This window comes from Dermatophagoides pteronyssinus, unplaced genomic scaffold, assembly GCF_027571235.1.
Source record: "Dermatophagoides pteronyssinus isolate colony J.1.1.1.1 unplaced genomic scaffold, Derpt_VIB-CSIC_2022.12 sq0009, whole genome shotgun sequence".
In the NCBI taxonomy this organism is placed as follows: Eukaryota; Metazoa; Arthropoda; class Arachnida; order Sarcoptiformes; family Pyroglyphidae; genus Dermatophagoides; species Dermatophagoides pteronyssinus.
In genome coordinates this window covers 1,928,252-1,948,195 of record NW_027461533.1, presented here as the reverse complement: position 1 = coordinate 1,948,195, position 19,944 = coordinate 1,928,252, and the positions used below count along the sequence as shown (strand labels likewise).

Sequence of the window (19,944 nt, the reverse complement as noted above, 5' to 3'; positions counted from 1 at the left end):
ACAGTCATGTGAAATCATTCCTGAAACAAATGTTTTTGGATTTTAGTTTTCCTTTTTGAATTTGTTTGAAAATTAAAACCATTGATTTTTACTTTAATTTATTTGAAATTAAATTTCATTTTTTTACAAAATTCTCATTGATATTATTGGTTAAATTCTTTTGTCTTGAATACATTTTGTTTTGTTTGACTTTTAATTTCAATTGAAAGTCAATATATGGATGGCGTAATTCGGTTGTTTATTATTCAAATCAGGTTTGGCATCCAAAAAAAAAAACAGAATGAGAAAACAAAAATAATGTCATTGTTTTAATCAAAAATGTGATGATGATGATGTATGTATGTATCACATAATGTTGAATAATTCTTTGGAGAAAATTTCATTATTTTTGTCAAACAAAAATGAAAAATGATGAAGAAATATGGTTATTTGAAATTAATTATTTGTTAATTGGAATCGTTTTTTTTGTTTGTTTCATTGTTGAAAACTCATTTTAAACAAAAAAAAATCATTAGATTTTTTTACCATTAATTGATACAATTGAATGAATGAAATGAAATTCGCATAATGATGATGATCACGATAAAGGTCTATGAGAGAAACAAATAAAAAAAAATTACATAATAATAATGGTGTTTTGTTTGTTCATAATCTGATTGAATGATATTATCATTATGGTAATGATAATGATCATCAACAACAACAACAACAACAAAAAATATCAATTTTATTTTATTACAATGTTGAATGATATATACAATGTGTGTGATAATGAATCCGGATAATAATTTTTAATATGAGTTGAATTAATTTTTTTTTCGTTGGAAAGATTTACACGCACAACAAAATGATGGTAATAATATCCGTGTGTTTGTGTGTTTAAGTAAGTCTGATGTATTTTTGCACCGAAAGTAAAAACAATTCTATTCTCGGCAACAACAACAACAACAAGATTACAAACACGAACAAAACGAATGATCCAACTAACAATAATAATAATCATAATAAATGTAAAACAATAATGATAACAAATATAGAATGATAATAAAAATTCAACAAAACAAAAAAAAATGTGGTCCGAATTTTTTTTTTGTGAAATGAAATAACCCAAAAAAAAACAACAAAAACAAAACAATTTCACATTTATTTTGTCTATTCGTTTGACCATAGAATTATTATATAACATAAAATAATGATGATATATACAATATATGATTATCACCTAATCATTTATACTTAAATTGTTAATTTGAATTTGTTTTTTGTTTGTTTGTTTGTTTTTGTTTTGTTTGTTTTTTTTCATGAAACGAGATAGAAAGTAAAAAAAAAGAAGAATATGATGGTCCACATTCGTTTTTTTTATTATATTTTTCCGGTTGGTTTTTTATTATTATTTTATTGTTGTTGTTATTATTTGCATGTGTGGTTATATTATCGATTTGGATGCTGAAAATAACAACCACATATTTTTTTGTTTGTTTGTTGCTGTTTTTTTCTGCGAACCAAGCAAATTATTCAAGCAAAAATATTATTAATTCTTTAGCTAGAATTTAACATTTTTGTTTTTGTTCTTTGTTTTGTTGTTGAAATATTTATTTTTTATGTTGTTGTTGTTGATTCTGGTGAGAATGTCTACTATCACCCCCATTATTACCACCACCACCACCAGTATCATTATCATCATTATTATTCTTATTGATATTCTTTTTTCTATCATAATATTTTAATTCATTATGATAATTTTCGATACGATTTTTATCACGATTTTTAAAGGTTGAATTTTGTTGATTGATTTGTTGTTGATGTTTTTGTTGTAATTGTAATGTTAATGATGATGGTGATGGTGATGTTTGATCGATTGAATTTCTTTTTCTTCGACATTTTCTTGAATCAACTAATGATAATCGTTTAAATTTGCAATGTGCATTTCGATTAAAATTAATTTGATTGTTATTATTCGTATTTGTATTCTGGTATTGATTTTCATTATCCAATTTTATTGGATAATTAATTCTTATTTGACCATCTGATTGTTTTTTCTGTATTGATTGTTGTTTTTGTTTTTGAAAACCATTCGATTCATCTTCATGTTTATTTGTTTGATAGATTTGTGTTGTATCTGTTGTTTCATTCAAATTCGTCGTCGTTGTTGTTGTTGTTGTTGCTATTGATGGATTGAAATTTAATCGATGGTAAATATTATTGTTATTGTCATTTGTTAGAAAAGGATTTTTTCGATCATTATCTTCTTTAGTAATTATCATATTATTATTTACAATATTAGTATTGTTTATATTATTAGTATTATTATTGTTGTTATTGATTGGATTTGTACGAGTATTATTAATATGACTAAAATCAGTTATTGTACAACGGCCATTACTTGGTTGATAATGAATTATACGATGATTTGGTGAGAATGACATTGAATGATCAGATTCACGAATAACAGATGTTAATTGATGTCGTTGCATTGTTGGATTTTTATAACAATGATGACAAAATAAACGTTGAAATGAATTGAATATTTCTTTAAATTCATTACGAAATGTTTGATTTAACCATCCATATAAGAATGGATTTGAACATGCAGATGACATGCCTTTGATTTTTTTCAATTATTTAAAGATGAATGGAGAAAAGAAAGAAAGAAAATACCAAAAAGGTCATTAATAGTGATAAATTAGAATAGTTTTCCGGTTTTGTTTTGAAAAAAAAATAAACTAAATATAATTACCAAACATGTGACAAATAGCAAATGTTATACGAAATGCACTAACGGGAAAGAAAAAATCGGCCACAATATTCAATACATTTAATGGTAACCATGAAATGAAAAAAATCAATGCAATTGATATTAATAATAGATTTGTTTTACGTGTACGACGTTGTAATCGTGTACGTAATTTTGGAAGCTGTGTAGTCGATGTACGACGTAATGTACGAGATCTTAATTTTATACAAAGACGTGCATAAACAACCGATACAATGATTATTGGTCCAACATATTGAATCAACATTGATAATACGGAATAATAAGCTCGACCATTTTCAATTGGCCATTTTTCAATACAAAAATTTATAGTATTTATCGGTCCCATTCCTTTGAATTGTGTGTGTGTATGTGAAATCAAAATTTAATGTCAACCAAAGAACAAAAATAATGACATTGTATGGAAAAAAAGGTAAAAGAGAAAAGAAGGAGAAAAAAGTATATAATGTTATTATTAATATGACAAAAACATTAAAGAACAAAAAAAAACAACATCAGATTCAATTCATTTTCTTTAAAAACACATACCAATATAATGTGATTCAACTGTACGAACTAAAAATAATGGCATTGATAATATGATTCCAATAATCCAGATTAGAATTAATTTCAAAAAAATTGGCACCACTGTTGTACGACGATGTTGATCTGGACTTACTGAACGTAATATTACATTATAACGATCCAATGCTATTGCAATAATTGATAATGTTGATACAAAAATTGATGTTCCTTCTAATGCCTGTACCAATTTACACATTGTAACACCTTGTTTCAAAAAAAAAAAAATTAGCAAGAAAATTTAATTAATTAGTAATTCCATGTAAAACATCGTTGCAAAATTCTTCTAAAACATTTTTTTCTTAAAAAAAGTTGTTTTCAAAATAAAATAAATTTCATCATTATTTGAAATCGAAACAGAATATAACCGGAAAAATTTCATTGGAAAACAGGATCGATTTGTTGAAAAGGAAAAAAAACTAAACTAAATGAACAAAAGAAAGTTGATGATCGAATGCAAGTGCAAAAATTTAATTCCCCAAAAGACATATTGTATCGAGTAAATTTGAATCAATGAACAATTTTTTCCAATAAAATATTCAAGTATATTTATCATTTGTCATCAATTTGATTTATGATGATGATAATGTTGAAAAAGTAAAGATTTAACATTGATAAAATGAATGGTATTTTTTCCGCCTTTGCTCAACTAATTTTATGGTTCATATTCCGAAAAAAAATGTTATTTTCGATTACAAACATTCATTCATTTTTTTCAATAAAAGTTTTTTTCAACTTACAAATTGAACTAAAATGAATACATGAAAATTTTGTATTTCATCAGCAGTCTATCGATTTCAAATACCAAATCACATTCATTATACAGTGCAAATTGGGAAAAATCTAAATAAATTGTGAAATTTTAAATTATGGATGGAAATTTTTCGAGTACATGACTGGAAAGAACGGAAAAGGACATATTTGAAATATCGCGAACATATAAAAAAAAGAAAGAATCGGAATGCAAATTTATCATTCATGTTTTTTGCAGTGAATATTCATAATAAAAAAAACTAACTATTAGGTTGTTCGGAAAGTACTGTCGGCGTTTTCGAGCACCATTTTTGATCGTCTCTAAAAAATTTTTGGTAGGAGATTTTGAAATTTTTTAAAAGCAAATTAATTTCTTGGTTATCTGGCTATAATTTGATCCAAAAATTTCATCAATTTCCCAGCCCAAAATTTTGCTAGGGCCGCTGGAAGTGACCCTTGTCAAATTCAAAATTTTGACGTTTTTGTTTTCAGTCCACTGTGACATCAAAAAATTGTCCAACAACTTTTGGCCCCTAACTGATGATCTCTCATGTCTTGGGACTAACCAGAAGTGATTTTCAAATTTTTGCTGCAACGCGATCATCCTCAAAAGCGGTCTGATTTCCGGTCGGAATAAGAATGTTTGATGTGCTGTTTTCCCTATACCATTATGATTTTTTCCAATTTTTTCAAATCTTGAATGATGATCAATTCAAGAATTTTTGAGATCAAAAAAGCCAACAAAAACTTTGGGTTGAGAAAAAATCCACAATTCTCGATGATCGACAAACGCATTGAAAGGCTATGCACACAAAACGACACGACATTCAGACGGCTATGCAATAGACGGGTCACTTCCAACGGCCCTAGCAAAATTTTGGGCTGGGAAATTGATGAAATTTTTGATCAAATTATAGCCAGATAACCAAGAAATTAATTGGCTTTTTAAAAATTTCAAAATCTTCAACCAAAAATTTTTTAGAGACGATCAAAAATGGTGCCGACAGTACTTTCCGAACAACCTAATAAATTCAAAAAGAAAGAAATGTCCATGCAAAAATCTATATAAAAATTACAACATTTGTATCTAAATTTAAACATTATCTATAACCATGTGAAAAATTACACTTGAAAAAATAATGAAAAAATTTAAAAATATATCTGATTTACGTTTGTTTGTTTTGATTTTGGCAAACATTTTTTAGGAATTAGTAAAGAAAAAAAAGAGAAAAAAAATAATGATTTTGATTCAATACAAAGTTTGTGTGTGTGTGTGTGTACGAATATTTCAAAAAGATGTTTGTGGTAAGTGATGCAAATAGAAATAAAAAAACGATAAAAAACGGTTATAAAAAAAGAACAGAATATCTAATCGGGAATATTCGTAATAAGATTATTATTATAAACATTTTATATGTGTAATTCTTGTTTGCACTTGACAAAACAAAAAATTGTTTTTTCCCCTCCTTCTCTCCCTGATAATATTTGATGAAATATCCTAATCCTTGATATTTGTTTCTTGCACAATCTTTCGTGATATTATTATTATTATTATTATTATGTATGAAAAACAAAACAAAAACTTATTATATAGAGTTTCATTTATTTTCATTCATTCAATAATATACATTTCAAGTGCACAATTATTATTATTATTGGTATGGAATCCATCAGAGAAAAACAAGAACATTTGTCCATCACAATTGTTCAATTCCTTTTTAGGAGTATATATGTTTGTGTGTATATGACAAACATGATCTCTACATTCGGGTACATTCACATGAACAAACAAGCATGCAAAAAGAAAAAATAAAATAAAGATCAAAAAGTAAAGGCAAAATCAATATCAATCGGATAAATGTTAACAACAAACAACACAAATAAAAGCCGATGATTTATTTTGTGGAAAAAAAATGAAATAAAATTCAACGAAAAAAAAATTCAAATTGAGAATCTGAGAATCTAACAAAAAAAAATCTTTTTATCTTAGTAAAATGTTCGCTTATTAACAAACATCTGGACACAATTCCGTTTTATTTTTGATTGAATATTAAAGGATTTTTTTCTGTTTTATTTTGTTTGATGGTGTTCCAGCGAAACAAAGCAACAACAAAAAATAAAAATAACCAAAATAAAACATATCGATTCGAAGAAAAGAAGATGACAGCGAAAAAAAATTCTTTATTTATTTTATATTCGAAATAGAATTTTTTTTAAAGTATGAAAAGGAAAATGGAAAATTTGTTGCTGTTGTTGTTATTTTTTGTTGAATTCCATCATTCTGTCTTGATCAAGTGTACTTTTTTTTTGGGTACAATATTCATATATGAATGAAAGAATTTAAACACACTAAATCAACCCACATGCCATACATTGATACTCTCATCAATATTCTTTTTTTTATATATTATTGAAATTTATGAAAATTATTATTACTTTTTTTTCCTGTATTGATAAAATATTGATCATGACATATGTCAATAATCATCCGGTTATTTATATATTTATTTTTTTTAACATATCTAATTTATAATAATAACCATACTCTTTTATATGATAGTCATATCATTGATTGAATTATATGAAAAACAAGAACAAAAAACAAAACAAAAATTTCAAATAAATACATACCATAAGGCCAAAATTTTGTTGCAATCTCAAACAATGAAAATGGTATGGTAAAAAAGCAAAGTAATAGATCGGAAATTGCTAAATTTACAATGAATAAATTCTGTGGTGTACGCATACGAGGATTTCTTGCAACAGCCAAACAAACCAAACCATTACCAAATGCACCAATAAATATCAATACAGCATAAACAATGATCAATGTTACCAGTATAGGAGTTTCCAATGCTTGATTTCGTAGATATTGTTGAAATAATTCTTTTTCACTTTCTAAATCAAAGAATAATGATAATGAGTAGGCGAAAATTAAGAAAAAAATATTAGAAAAAAAATTATCAAATAAAAATTGAATTACAAATTGAATGAATGAAAAAAAATTAGATTATCAAAATGATGTTTGATGTTGAAAATGTTGAAAATGATGATGGTATTTCGGTATTTTTCACAAGAAAAAAATTGACAAACGAAAAACAAGAGATAGAAATCGTATGAAACGTGAGAATTCTGTCAAGATTATTTTCAATTTCCAATTTAGATTCTGTTGTTGTTGTTGCTGTGATTTGCAATACGTCGCAAATCAGCCTTATCATCATCAACATCATCCATTTATTGAGAAAGAATTGAGAAAGAAAGAAAATTATTTAATTAAAAAAAAAATTCCATGAATTTCGATCTGTTTTTTCGGTCGTCAATGAAATTGGGGGAGAAAAATTCTTTTCTCTACACTTACAAAATTTTCTTTTGTTCCCCCTTGATATTTCATGAAAAAGAAAATCAATTTTAATTTGAATGAACTTTTCATTTTCCCCATATCCATATTATTTAATATATGACGATGATGTGCAAAAAAAGAAAAAGAAACTTCCGCAAATATTAAGCAAAAAAATGAGAATGTGAGTGTGTGTGTTTGATTAGAGAATTGTATGAATATAATTCAATTATTGAATAATGTTGAAAAAAAATTAATGTCCATTCTTATTATCGTAAATTTTTTGAATTTAAATTTATTATTATGATTATTTTAATGAAAATTCAATGTGTTAGAGCCTATTGTGCAATCGTCATCGATGATTGATGATAAACATTATCATCATTTTCATTTTCATTTCGTTTTTCTTGGTTGTCGTTAAATAATTTCATCCCCATCTGTAAAATTATATCAATTTGTTCAAATTGAAAAAAAAATATCCATTTACAAACAGTATCCATTTATCTGTTATCAATATAGCTAAGATTTAAATTAATGATCAATTTGTCATCATTATTTTTTCGTCTGTGTGTGTGTGTGTGTTTATCTAATGATTTTTTTTCGTTCGCTTTTCATTTCATTTATATGAAATAAGAATACACATCATAATTATTAGCCTTAATATCAAATTTGAAATTGAACAAAAATGGTGGAAATATGATCCTTACAAAAAAAAAAAAAAAAAATTATAATGGCAAAAAAAGAATCGAATATTAACTAATGTTGATCGTGTAAATTGAGTTTTTGTTGTTGTTTTTTCTTTACCTAAATTTGAAGTGTGTGCGTATTGGATTGATTAAAATAACGACATACAAACCGAAGATAGAGAAAACAAACAAAATCAGACACAAAAAAAGTTTTTCAGGTTTTATTCTTGGCTTTTGACATGAATTTCCGTTGTTAAATTTCAACACATACACAGACCATCAACATAAACAAACCAGACAACCAAAAAAACAATAGATAAGAAAAGGAAATGGGAATAGAAATAGTAATAGATAAAATGACAATAGAAATGAAAAAAATAATACAAACCATCATCATAGTTATATGCATTACTGACAATTGGTGATGATGTAAAATATGGAGAATAAGATAATGAATAAGGTGATGTACTTGAATAATTGATTGTTGCCGAAGACAATGATGATGTTGATGATGATGATGATGCCGATGTTGAAGATAATGTTGATGAAGATGATGATGATGATGAAGTGGATGGCGATGATGATGATGATGATGGTGATGATGACGAGGGTGGTGACGATAATGAAACGGCAGCAGTATAAAAGGCCATAGTTGATGGTGATAATGATTGTTGATAATGATAATAATGATGATGATGATGATGATAAGATTGTTGTTGTTTTCTAATATCCAAAACATTATCAACAATATTGATTGGATTATTAACTGTTGTATGACTATAATCGGATAAAGATGTTAAATAAGAATTTGTTGTCATATTGTTAGCCATTGTTATCCATGGCAATGTAAATTGATGAGTTTGTTTTTGTAAATAGATTGTTGCAATCGGTGTTGAATGTTTCATTGTTTTAAATATTATTGCTGAATAAAATCCTTCAGGTGTCATAAATGAAATAATGTTATTTGTTTCGGTTTTAGTTGTTTCAGTTGCCGTAATGGCCGTTGTATTTATATTTTGGTTTAATTTCATTATAACATATTTATTATATTAGAATAAGAATGATTTTATCGGATGTAATAGTTTTTCATCCATCAATTTTCATTTGTTTCATCTATTATCATAATCAATCACGTAAATAGCCATTATGATAATCCAATTTTTTTTTTTTTTTTTTGGCTGCCTACATTAAGGTTGTGAAGAGAAAAAAGCAAAATCAAACATGAAAACATGTTTTTCTAATGATTGAAGAGGAGCAAAAAAGAAAAGATTATCATAATTTTTTTTACTCCAATTATTAATCAGAAAATTTTGCACAAGAAAAACATAATTCTGTTGCTAAAAATAATCAAAACAAAAAAAATCGGAAATAAGTTTGAGGATGATGATAGTGAAAAGAAATAACCGTAACCATGCATCTTTACTATATAGGAAAAAAGTAGAAAATCTATGATCTAACCTTGAAAATTGATGAAAAAAAGTAATCATTTTATTGGATAAATTTTTTATGATTTTTTTTTCTATAAAATTCTTAAGTGATAATAACATAAAAATGAACAATTGATATTGATTTCAATCGAAAGACAAAATAAGGAATTTCAATTCGAATCTTTATCAATATTACATCAAATAACAATCAAAAAATAAGAATCGATTCGAAACTACTTTATAAATAGATAGAATTAGTTGCAATAATAAAACAAAACAAAAAAAAACATTAGAAATCGTTTTTTGTTTCATTCTGTACTGATGACACAATCAGAATAATTGATTTAACAAAAGAAAAACGTAAAATGTTTTTTTCTTCCCGAAAGAGAAACATAGAAATATTGGTATTCGAATTCAATTCATCCAAAAAGCAATACTTGTCCAATGAAAAATTGATGATGATGATTCTCGATCAATAATCATTATTATTATTTTTATTGTTTAAGAATCATCATCACTATTGTTGCTATGATTCATTGATGTGTGTTTGTCTGTTTTGATAGTGATAAAAACATTTCATTTTTTTTTCTCGGACATTACTTTATATATATGTAAATGGATGAAAAAAACATCACGTTATTTATGAAAAGAATTTATTTAAAATACTTTAAAAGAAATGAATAAAAATGAATCAGTCTGGTTTTTGACTCTCACTTGACAAGTCGTATTTTTGTATGTTTTTACAAGCCAGTAGGATTATTTCACCGAAACCTCACAATTACCCTTGGTCCATTTCATCATTTCAGATGAATTTTTCATCAGGATTTCCAATCCATCAGCTAAGATATCATGATTCTTTTTTTAATAAAATAAACTACACTTTCCCAAATGAGTTTTTTTTCTTCTCTCCCTTTTCTTTTTCTTTCTATTTTTTTTCTCTTTTCTTTTTTTTCTTAGAAAACAGCTATCCAAGTGGGGGAAGAATGTGTCAGAAAAAAAATCCAATATTTCCCAATACCTATCCATTTAAAAAAAAAAAAATAATAATTATTCGATACCAACTTATGCATGAAAACAATTTCCACGTTGGATAAAACCACGTGGCCAACAAACTCAAAACCCATCATCACCAACTCATAAAAAAGTTATTTTATATTAACATAAAATTTTGGTGACACATTTGACATTCAAATGACATTCATTCATAAACATTTTTTACAAATACAAATAACCAAATCTATTCATCTCACCAACTTCACTACCAAAATCGACAGTCATTGCTGACTCATAGTCACATTAATCTACAGTGAATTTCCTTTTATCTTGTGCTCAATTCAATAAGTTCCATAACACAAAAAAAAATCAAATTAAACCACCTCATCAGCTTCACTGTTTATTTTGATGATCATTGTTGACTCATAAGTCACACTCATCTACAGTGAATTTCGTTTTTATCTTGTGCTTAATTCAGTATATTCTGAAAAAAAAAAAGAATTTTAAACCGATGAATCGCTGAGAAATGCATCAAGCAATTGATAGATTTATGACCTTATTGAATGTTCCATTTGGATCTTAATTAAAATGCCCTTGTTAACAATGTTAAGATCATAATGATCAACAGCAAACAGAGAGGTGAAAATGAAAACAACTAAGGGCAAATTTACTATCAAATTTTTTTTTTACATGTCCCATACGGAGAACCGAATAAACAAAAAAAAAAAAAAAACAATCGATTGTTTACTACCTGTTTTCTCCAAAGTGAATTAATTAATCAAAATACCCATTTCAATTTCATTGAATAATCCACTATCATTGAACCAAGATGTATCAACATCATCATCATAATGGTCAAAATCTAAATTTTATCTTTAAAATATATTCAAGAAATTATCAAATTATTTCAGAATCTATACTTGATTATAAATTTTAATAATAATCTATCGAATTCAATGTCAACATTAAAGTATCCGAAATGACTAAAGAACATCATAATTTTGATTTCTTCCATCATATCATTGTAACCGATGGTTTAACATCATATTATTTGTCAAGAATATGGTTGGACAACTCGATAATGAAGGAAATGGTATTGAACAATTGAAACTGTTATAAAAAAAAAAATCGAATGCATATTTCATGTATGAATACATCGAATGATATCGATGAGTAATTTTATCTCAAACATTTCAAAATTTTTTATTGAAAGTTGTCAAAATAAACTATACGATGACGAAATTCAAATTAACCATAATAAACATGGTGGACAAATATGAATATCGAATACAATAAAAATTATTACCAATATTGGCTGAAGATATTTCATAAATTATGTTTAGGAAATTTTAAATCATTTTCAGATGTATCCATGACTAACAATGATTCAAAATCAGACAATCGACAAGAATAATCGGATATGATTCGTATATGTGGTTTTTTTTAACGAAGATGAAATATTTGATTCATCACTTTTTTTATTCCAGAAATTATGTGACACATGTTGCAAAAAAAAAAAAAAAAAAAAAAACGAATTTTAAATCCGATCAATCAGATGACATTTCACAAATGGGGGGATGAAGGTTGGCAACTATTATTTGCTGTTCTTATTTCTTTGAAGTTTTTACATTATCAATATGATTGCTGTGCTTGAAATTTGTTATTACTATCGATAATGATCAACAGTAGTATTTGAATGAGAAAACAATTATTATCAACGACAACCAAATCTATTGATTGGTTCGCAAATCTTTTCCAGAATTACTTCAAGAATATTTTCTATATTGCAACTAAAACAACAAAAAAATCGCAACAAGATTCGGATACATTCTCAACCGCCTATTAGCCGTTGAACAAAAAAAAAATATTCGGTGTTGATCAAACATATCCGATTCAATAATTATCAATCAAACGGATGTTGATGTAAATTGGAAAATAATAATAATAATAATAACAATTAAAACAACAAATTTACTGTCCTTTATTTTGTCATCGTTCATAATGTTGTCAAACAACAACCACAACAAGTGATTCAAGCTGATCAGATCAACACCAATAGCAATCAATTAATGATTGATGCATGATAATAATAATAATAATAACAATAAAATATCATTCGTTCCATCAAACAACAATCACAGCATAATACATTATATTATCTAAATGCAAATTATCTACGTGAAGATGAACATTTAGCACGTGTAATAACATCATCAAATGCCTTTTCTAAATCAAAGAAAATATGAACAACAAATCAAAATATTTGAAAACAAAGTTCCGAGAAAAAAAAATCATTGTATTCGTACATACATTATAAAATATGTAATTCGAAATGATTTTCAAATTTTCAAAGTGATTCGAGTATTATTACTTTATCATTATTCAACAACAAAACAAAATGAAAATGAAAATTTGGCAACAAAATGATGATGGCTAAACTGTTATTAATCAGATTCAACCACAACAATTACAACATTAATCACAAAAATCCACAAAAAAATGATTCAACAAATTCATCATCAACAGCAATTTGAACTTTAAAAAAAATATGGTGGTACGACAATCAAAATTCTGGTTGCACATGAATTTGTTATTTATTCGGTTATATAAGAAAAAAGTAATATCCCTCTTCCAGATAATATGGCCATTACAACAAAATTATTTGCTTTGCATTAAATATTTGAATGAAATATTCTAAACATAATTCCGGTGAAATTATAGCTTGTTTCCGGTAGCTATGTGGTTAACTGAATCGATTGAAAATTAAATCAGTATACATTGTTGAAAAAACTGTTTGACCAAGAGCAGCTTAATCATTACAAGTGCTTCAAACATTATCAATGTAAATACACACATTGAATGTGTTTATGGTGAATATAATAGAACACAAATGTTGTTCATCATCAATTATTTCAAAACAATTATCATTGATTGATACAAAATCTAATCAACAATAATAACTATTACATCATCAATCATATGATCCATAAAAAAAATCATATCCAGAAACAGCAACTAAAACATAAATTTAATGATCAAATTTATTATACCTTCCATAATCCGAATCAATTTTCTAATATTTGAAATTTATCTATTCCCCTTCAACTATTGTCAAATAACAATCAGAATCTCGAAAATGTTGTGGTTTTACAAAGATTTGATGAACATGATCTTGTTTTCTGTTTGGTGGCATTTGCAGCATTTGAAAATTGTAATCAAACTCGTGCACCAATTTTTAAAACAGATAACAAATTAACATCTCAATGTGCATACATAACATGGCCAGCATAACTTGAAGAAAAAAAAATCATTTGTTGTTGATAACATCAGAAAAAATTTGGATGGAATATTATGTCTAAATTTGCAGAACACAATCCGATTCAACCGTTAAAAAAAAAAAATAGTGTTTGAAGTTTTAACCGATGATAATTTAACTACCACAAATAAGTTGTCCAAATATTATCAAGTTTTAACTGCCTATTTTTTTTTGAATGTGTTTATGATCTATTCTTGACCTTATTGTGAAACAATGTTGTTCATTATCAATAACAATCAATTTCAATCCACTATGGTGCTAATGTAAATTACAATAAGTACATCAATTGTCGAAAATTTGTGGAAAAATACCTTTGAAGAATATTATTTAAGTTGATTCCGTGACATTCCTCAAGATCTATCAATGCTGAATGATTATTTAGAATGCCGAAGAACTAATTTTTTTTTTAACGGGCAAGAAGCACCTAAAAATATATAAAGATCCATTCTTTTCTAACGGGCAATAAGTACCCAAGAAGCAACTAACGAATCATTTTATTTTCTAACGGGCAAGAAGCATATGAAATTAATTCGAAAAGAATGAAGAAAAAATTAAAATACAAATTGTCAAATTTTTTAAAACCAACGATTTTAAAATGAATTCAATTCAATTCACCATCGATATGGCAACTACAATGAAATTGTTTTACACAAAACTGCAATCTGTTAAGTGAAAAAATTGTTCAACATTCATAACAAAAACACAAACAAAACAGACATTTAAATAATGTACAGAATGTTAGCGTTTCGTTTATGCGTAGCAACGATAATTAGTAATAGTTTAGAAAAAAATAACAATTTCTCAATTAAATTTGCAGTTTAGAGAAAAAAGATGACCTTTTTAGTTTTTAACATGAAGAATCAATAGATAGATTAATAATCAAAATCAAAGTCCTTTGTTTTATTCAATTATGATCAATTTTTAGTTAAAAAAGAGATAGTAATAATGAAACTAGTCAGTTGATTAGAATGACAAATCTTGTTGTTAGTCAGTAATCTAGAAAGTTGTAAAGTTAAGTTAGATAAAAGAAATTATTAAAAAAAAAAAAAAAAAAAAAAAACCACAAACACAAAAAAAAACATAAATAAAAAAATTATAAAAAAAATATCAAAAGAATATTAAAAAAAAAAAAAATATCAAAAGAATATAAAAAAAATATTAAAAAAAAAAATTATTAAAAGAATCAACCAGTACTATTCATGATAAAAAAATGTACATCAAAATAACATTTCTTTCTTTTAACGATAAAAATAACAATTACATCCATAACAATTATAAAAAAATTATTAATACATAATTTCTTATTCAACATACAAATGTAATATCATTTATTTCTGTCATTTAAACAAAAACAAAAAAAAATTATTGTATAATATCCAAAACACTATTGTAATAATCAAAATTTCCCCTAATCTACAATCTTAAAGCGGGGGGATGTAAATGGATGAAAAAAACATCACGTTATTTATGAAAAGAATTTATTTAAAATACTTTAAAAGAAATGAATAAAAATGAATCAGTCTGGTTTTTGACTCTCACTTGACAAGTCGTATTTTTGTATGTTTTTACATATAAACACTGTTATTTCTAAGGTTTGGAATCGAATGTCAAATGTTTGTTTACTTTTTTTTTTGTAATTTGAAAAAAATAACATTTTGAAATTGTTGTTTGAAATATTTGTTGAAAATTTCTTTTCTAATTAAATGGATTGTCAGCTACATTTCTGTGATTATATGCGGGTATTATTTATATTTTTATCCAACACTGCAATGCAGTATTTTTTTGACAAAATGTGTTTCAAAATCAACCAAAAATAAAAAAAAGAAAAAATCTGTTGGTAAAAATTTCAAAAGAAAATCCCTAGAAAACAAAATTCATTATAGATCAAAGATCATAAGTGATTAACATCATCATCATCTAATCGAATAATGATGATTTTGTAATGAGAAAAAAATCGATTCATTAAATTTTGATCTAATTTTTCTTTTCACTATTGAAAGAGACAAAACTCATTTTAAACTACGAAAAAAAAATGTTTTTTAAAATGGCCAAAAATTTGTGATAATTTAAGGGATAATATTTTAAATTTCAAAATGATTTACTTCTCTTTCTCTTAAACTTCAGGAAATGAAAAGAAATCAAAGTAAAAAGAAAGCACACATCTACTTATATTGTTAATGGAAAACGGAAAATTAGTTGAAAGCTGCAACAAAAAAATATATCCATAGATAGATAGACAAAACAAAAAACAAGTAAAAAGAATAAAGTAGCAACGAAAACTTTTTCATCCAAGCTTTAAGAATAAGAAAAATAAATAAATAAAATATAATCATAATGACATACTGATTGTTGATCGGTTGAACGATTTTTTTTCTTGTTAAAGTTATTTTTTTCCTTTTAAAAAAAATCAAAAAAGTTTGCACAATAACACGATTATCATCAACGTAATTCAATCTTTGATTCTTTGTAAAAATGTTCAACTTTTTTTTAATAAGAAAAGTATGGATAAATAGATAAACAACATTCGCTTTCATCAAAACAATAATAAAAAACTTATTCACAATGTATCATTGACATTTACTTTTTTTCATTATTAATCTCCGTAAATTTTAATTCTAGTGTTTTATAAAGAATTACAGAACGAAAAACTTGATGCATTGCATTTTTTTTCTTGAATATAAGTTTGAATTATCATCGTTGATGTTGTACAGATTACATTATAAAATCAGATTTGTTTCGCAAGAAAAAAATAAACATTTTTTCGACGGTCGGTTGGTAGTTAGGTCAACCATTGAATTTTTAATTCTGTAAAATAGTTGAACTTTTTTTTGATAAAAAAACTGATATAATTAAATTCAGTAGCAACGCGAAAATATTTATGACGAAATAATAGCCTGAATAATTCATACTTTTACATTTATATGATATAATATGATAATAATATGAATTTATATGATAATAATATGAATTTTAATAAAATTATTCTTTCAATTTGTATTTGAATTGCAAAAAAAAACAACACAGACATAAACTAATATCAAACACATATAAATAAATAGTTGACAGTTTCATTCATAAACATTTGAATATTGTCATTTGATTATATTGTGATTAGATATAGGGGAAACCCAGAGAAGAAACAAATAGATGAACAAACAAATAAACAAACACAGAATATATTCTGTTCAATTTTCATATAAATTTATCTAACTGTTGGTATTGTCTGTGTTTGTCAATAGCCAACATAAAAATGATTAAGTTTTAGGTTTTTCTTCGTCTTCTAATTCTTTTAAACATTAAAGAGAATTTTATTATTTTATTTTTGTGAATCGCGCGTTTTTTCTTTCGTTTGTTCTGTTGATCATTTCTGTATATCTCTGTTATACACACACACATTCTGTATGTTCACTAACTGATTGATTAGTTCAAAAAACAAAATATATTTTCTTGATACTAGTGGTGGTTAGTTATTTCATATATATGCCTATGTTCGGATGATGATGCATTTATCTTTTTGAATTTGATATACAGCAATGTTCCACCAGCATATGTACGCTAAACAAGCGCACATCAGTTTTTCGAATGTGTGTGTGCATGTGGGTATTATGTATAGTGAGATTGTATACGATAATAAAGAATTTGAATGAAGAATATTATATCAAAAAAAACAAATGAAATGAATCATATGAATGTAAGACCAGAAAAAAAAAGATTCGCATGTGCAAACTTATATATCCTGCCTATCTATATATATTGAATTTTTTAAAAAAGAAAAAGAAACAAAATCGATGATGATGATGACGAAAATAATAATAATAATAATAATAATATTAAATAGTAACAATAATGATGACGATAATCAATTGATCATCGATGATAATGATGATGATGAAGATTATTATAATGATGATCACATTATTAAATACATCATATTTATATTTATATAGCATTGCATAATATTCATTTCTAACATCGACAATGATGAAATTTTTTTTTTTTGTTTTCATGTATTCATTTCATCATATGATTGTTGTAATTAAAAAAGCAAAAAAAAAACTCGACTAGAATTTCGATCCAAAAATCTGATTTTTCCGGTTTGTTTTTTCATTTTTTTTGGATACAATAGAAATATATCGTCATCAACCAAAAAAATCACTCTACTGTGATAATGAATTTGATAAATATAACACATAACACAATGAATTTTTTGTTTACTGGCATTAACCATAAAAAGATTGTATCCAAAATTACTTATTATCATTTCATCTTTTTTTCTGATTATTATCATCATTCATTATTTTTCATTTTATGATGAATAGATTCATGATTGAAAGTTGAAAATTGACATAAAAACACAATATCCATATGCATTATTTATTTATTTATTTATTTATCATCGCCCAGTTGTGAGAATATTAAACGACAAACAACAATACGCATGCAATATATTTATTTACATAAGAGATAAATATCTATGATGTATATTCTGCAAAATATCAAAAAAGAAAAAGAAAAAATATTTCATTGAATTCTTTTATTTCAATTCTCTTGGCGTTTTCATTTTTTCAACAAAAACGAAACGAAACAAAACAAAACAAAACAAAAACAATCAACATTTATGTAAAATCCCTTGTTCCCTATTCGTATAATGAAAATCGTACCAAAATAGAATATTGATTCGAGAACAAAAAAAAAAGAATTACATAGATCAATATATATTTCAGACATCATTATTTATTCAAAATGTTGAAAAAAAGCTGTTAAGTGAAAAACCAAACAAAACAAAATTTCTTAAGTTGTTGTTGTTGCTGTGTTTTTGGTAAACATTTATCAATCAAGTGTTAAGAACAAAAAGATTACGAAGAATTGCAATTTGAAATTTATTCCAAAGAAAAATTTTTTGAAATAAGATTTTTCTTACAATTGATCTAACAATTGATTATTGTTGAAAAAAGATTTTCAATAATTATTGTTATTTTGTATGTGTGTGTGTGTGATTGTGTTGTTTCTATTCAGGAAACAAACAAAGAATTTGTTTGAAAATGGCAAAAAAGAGTTAATAAAAACAATATCGATAACTTTAGTTCAATGAATGATGATGGTGATGAACTATTTTTAGATTTTAAAACGTGTTGCAATGATATCAACATCGTTTTTTTGTGGTTAAGTGTTGAAGCTTAAAACAAAACGAATATATACTTAAAATGCATAATTGAAAATCAATCGTATTTGACAATTAAAAAAAAACAATCAATTTGATGGGTGTAATGGTTTTTTTCTATTATTTATTTTTCGAATGTTGAACAAAATGGAATGATGTTGATGATTATCATACGCATTTGCTCTTTTTCTTCTCAAAAAAGCAAATATTCATATTAATCAATTACGAAGAATGAATGAAAGAATTTCAACCACATTATCAGACCATTAGTAATGATAATTATTCAACCAAATTATGTAAAACTAAATTAATGGAAAGAATTAATGAAAAAGTGAGAATAAAATTTGTCTAATTTTGTTAAAAGGATATTGAATGAAGTGAAAAAAGTGAGATTTTTTTCACTTATTTTCCTTTGACAGATCTTTGGCTTAGCCAATTCATTCAATCATTTTTTGAGCTCAAACAGAAACAAAGGCAAAAACCGTTAATTTCAATATGCTAATGGGAAAAAAATAATATTGTTTAAATTAATTCATTATTGATAAACCGAAATGAATGAGTCCAAAAAAAAATCTATTCATTTTTTTGAAAAATTATCATTATAAACGTGAATGATGATGATAATGATAATATGATCCACGAAAAAACATTTGTTTTTCTTCATATATTTTTCGATCTTTTCTCCATTCAAAAACAAAAACAAAAAATAACAATTAAATGGACAACAATCTATTTTGACAAGTATTTATTTATCAATTATTGTGTGTGTTTTGAACAAACATGATCTCTCTATATATGAAAGAGATTAGTTTGTTGAACAATTTGGAATTTTTTTTTTTTTGTTTGAAACAAAATAAACGATCAATCATTCGCGATATGATGTTGAACAACAATAAACAAACGCAAAATAATGAAAAGAAAAAATAAATTCAAAAGA

The 19,944-nt window shown here is 25.5% G+C and overlaps 1 protein-coding gene across 2 annotated transcripts; it reads right to left on the bottom strand.

The window, feature by feature from the left end:
* Positions 1–772: 772 nt before the first annotated feature.
* Positions 773–9,271, bottom strand: LOC113791826 (uncharacterized). 2 transcript variants are annotated; one of them, XM_075821332.1, is made up of 5 exons: positions 8,499–9,269; positions 6,719–6,985; positions 3,302–3,541; positions 2,738–3,103; positions 773–2,602 (listed from the first exon to the last, which is right to left on the bottom strand). In XM_075821332.1, exons 1-5 carry the CDS (start codon positions 9,139–9,141, stop codon positions 1,593–1,595), a joined length of 2,526 nt encoding a protein of 841 aa, XP_075677447.1. In that variant the 5' UTR covers positions 9,142–9,269; the 3' UTR covers positions 773–1,592. The 2 variants fall into 2 exon arrangements, with proteins under 2 accessions (XP_075677447.1, XP_075677448.1); XM_075821333.1 differs by lacking the exon at positions 6,719–6,985 and having other exon boundaries at positions 8,499–9,271.
* Between the last annotated feature and the right edge of the window lie 10,673 nt (positions 9,272–19,944).

What these genes read in the sequence shown, in the direction of transcription:
- LOC113791826 (XM_075821332.1), bottom strand. Translation starts at nt 9,141, where the DNA reads ATGAAATTAAACCAAAATATAAATACAACGGCCATTACGGCAACTGAA. An exon ending in TGCATATAACTATGATGATG is followed by an intron (nt 6,986 to 8,498) that starts GTTTGTATTATT and finishes TCTTTGATTTAG; the next exon opens with AAAGTGAAAAAGAATTATTT. An exon ending in AACAAAATTTTGGCCTTATG is followed by an intron (nt 3,542 to 6,718) that starts GTATGTATTTAT and finishes TTTTGAAACAAG; the next exon opens with GTGTTACAATGTGTAAATTG.